The 2,257-nt window shown below is 64.5% G+C and overlaps 1 protein-coding gene across 1 annotated transcript in view; it reads right to left on the bottom strand.

Moving 5' to 3' along the window:
* Window positions 1–302, bottom strand: part of TNFAIP8L1 (TNF alpha induced protein 8 like 1) — a 2,350-nt gene extending 2,048 nt beyond the window's left edge. Inside the window, exon 1 of the mRNA XM_004714359.1 lies at window positions 3–302. Within this exon, the coding sequence (XP_004714416.1) occupies window positions 3–302 (300 nt within the window). The remainder of the gene's footprint in view (window positions 1–2) is intronic.
* Window positions 303–2,257: the final 1,955 nt, after the last annotated feature.

Raw genomic sequence — 2,257 nt, 5'->3', positions numbered from 1 at the left:
GCCGTCATGGCCAGGCTGCGGGCCCGGCGGCGAAGGCCGCGCAGCGTGGCCAGCTCCTCGCTGCCCAGCTGGCCGCCACGCAGCAGAACGGCCAGCTTGAGCATCACCTTGACCAGGTTCTTGACCACCTTCTGGGCCTCCCTGCGGCTCCGCGTGAACTCCTTGGTGGCCCGGTACAGCTCGTCCAGCACCTCGCTGCTCGCGTCGTCCAGGAGCGCGCCCGCCACCGCCTTGGACGCCAACCTGCTCACCAGCTTCTTCTGCGCCTGTAGAGCCAGGCTCTTGGAGCTGAAGGCATCCATGGGGCCTGCGGGGACAGCCATGGGCCATCAGTCCCGGGAGGACCCCGACCGCCGCCACCACCACCACCACCACCGGCCCCGTACAGCACCCTTTGGGGGCTGCTGCCTCTGCCTTTACCACCTGCGAAATGGGCACACACAGGCGCCTGTGCCCTCAGCCACTCCACGAGGATGAGGAGGCCTGAAACGCTGGGCTGCTGACTGAGAGGTTAGCGGTTCAGACCCACCCAAGGCTCCCATCTGCTCCCAGAGAGACGGCCTGGGAAGCCCGGGTCGGCCCCACTCTGTCACACAGGGTCGCTGTGAGTCGGCATCAGCTGGTGGCACAGGTGGTTAAGCGCTCTGCATGGCTAGCAGAAAAGGCGGGCAGTTTGAACCTACTCCACGGTGCCTCGGAAGAAAGGCCCGGTGACCTGTTTCTGGGGGATCACAGCCCTAAACACTCCATGGAGCCCAGTTCTCTGCACACAAGAGGTCCAGCAAGCCTGTCCCACAGGCCACCATAAAGCACCCACTGTACCTGGCCCCCAGGGGGAGCAGAGCAGTGACGGCCGGGCCAGGGAGTTCCCTCAGAACATCTGGCAAATGCACAATCTGAGTGTCACTGCAGGCCAGCAGTAGGGTGGGGCAAGAGGCAGAATTGGGCCCCCGAGGGTAAGCAGGCTGTTTACAGGAAGAGCTTCCTGGGGCTGGAGCACAGAGCAGAAGGTCAGGGACCCAAAGACAGATCATGGGGAGGGGAGGGGTCCTAGGGTCTCTGGGCGTCCTGGACCCGCCCTCCTGCCCTCTCCATGTAATCGATGCCAGTTGGCCAGCGGCCCTGAGGACCCCAGGCCCTTGCTGACCCCTCACCAGGCCCCTGCTCGGCCCCAGAGGGAGGGCTCGTGGATGGCTCCCCTCTGAACATTCAAATAGAGTTCTTGGGTCCTTTTGGTAAATGAGGTGTTTCCAGAATGTTCTGCCTCTCATGGTTCCATCTACCTGGCTCCCCTTACCATCCTTCCAGTCCTCACCCAGCAAACTCCTGCTCACCCTGCAGGTCTCAGCATCTCCATCCGTCTCCTGGTGAACTCCTATACATCCCCCGAGGCCCTGGTCCCCGAGCCCCTGCCTCATCCCTGGTGAACCTCTGCTGGTTCCCTTCAGCACAGCCTGGACATTGCATCCTCTAGTTCCCAAGCTATGAAAGAGGCAACTCTCTACTCCGCACCCCGTTCCCAGGCCTCCCTGCCACCCCATTTACCCCCCCTTCCCCCCGCCCCCCCAATTCTGCACGTGCCTCACTCCGAGCCCCAGGGACCTGCTTCCCTGAGTGCTGTGTCCACAGAGACCCAGAGAGACCTGCCAGGGAGTGAGGGGAGAGCCTGCGGGAGCCCCGAACAAAGGGGCCAGCTTGGGACAGCCCCCTCACCTACCACCCTCAGCCCGGCCCCCGCCCGGACAGGCCAGAAATGCCCCGTGGGCACACAGTCACCCCTAGAGGTGCCCACAAAGCCGGGCTTTGTGTCCACTCAGCCTTGAGGGAGAAGTCCCAGCTGCTGGCCGCCTGCTGGCCTGCCTCAGAGGTCAGGGTGGGCGGCCTGGCCCGGCCCCCTCCCAGCCGCAGAGCCCACCCTGCACAGGCCTGGCAGCCCCCCGCCAGCAGCCCTGCTCTGTAGTCATCACACCCACGAGCTGAGAGAGGCCGGGCCGCTTCCCCAAGGCCACTCAGCAACAGGGCACAGAGCCAGACCTTGAACCCAGTCCTGCCCCAGGACTCCTCCCCCCACGCCATCCTGGGGGGCACCGAAGATCCCCCTGCCTTCCACACCTGAAACCTCAGAGCCACTCAAGTCCCTCCCCGCCTAGAGCAGCAGGCTCTGGCTCCTTGGACAAGCAGCATGCCACCCCCTGGCTCAGTTTCCTCATCGGTCAGTTGCCAGGGACCCACATCCGACCTCCGCAACTCGCCTCTC

The sequence above is a fragment of the Echinops telfairi genome, unplaced genomic scaffold, assembly GCF_000313985.2.
Source record: "Echinops telfairi isolate 266 unplaced genomic scaffold, ASM31398v2 ScPeMD7_7459;HRSCAF=8497, whole genome shotgun sequence".
Taxonomy (NCBI): domain Eukaryota; kingdom Metazoa; phylum Chordata; class Mammalia; order Afrosoricida; family Tenrecidae; genus Echinops; species Echinops telfairi.
This window is presented reverse-complemented; position numbering and strand designations above follow the sequence as displayed.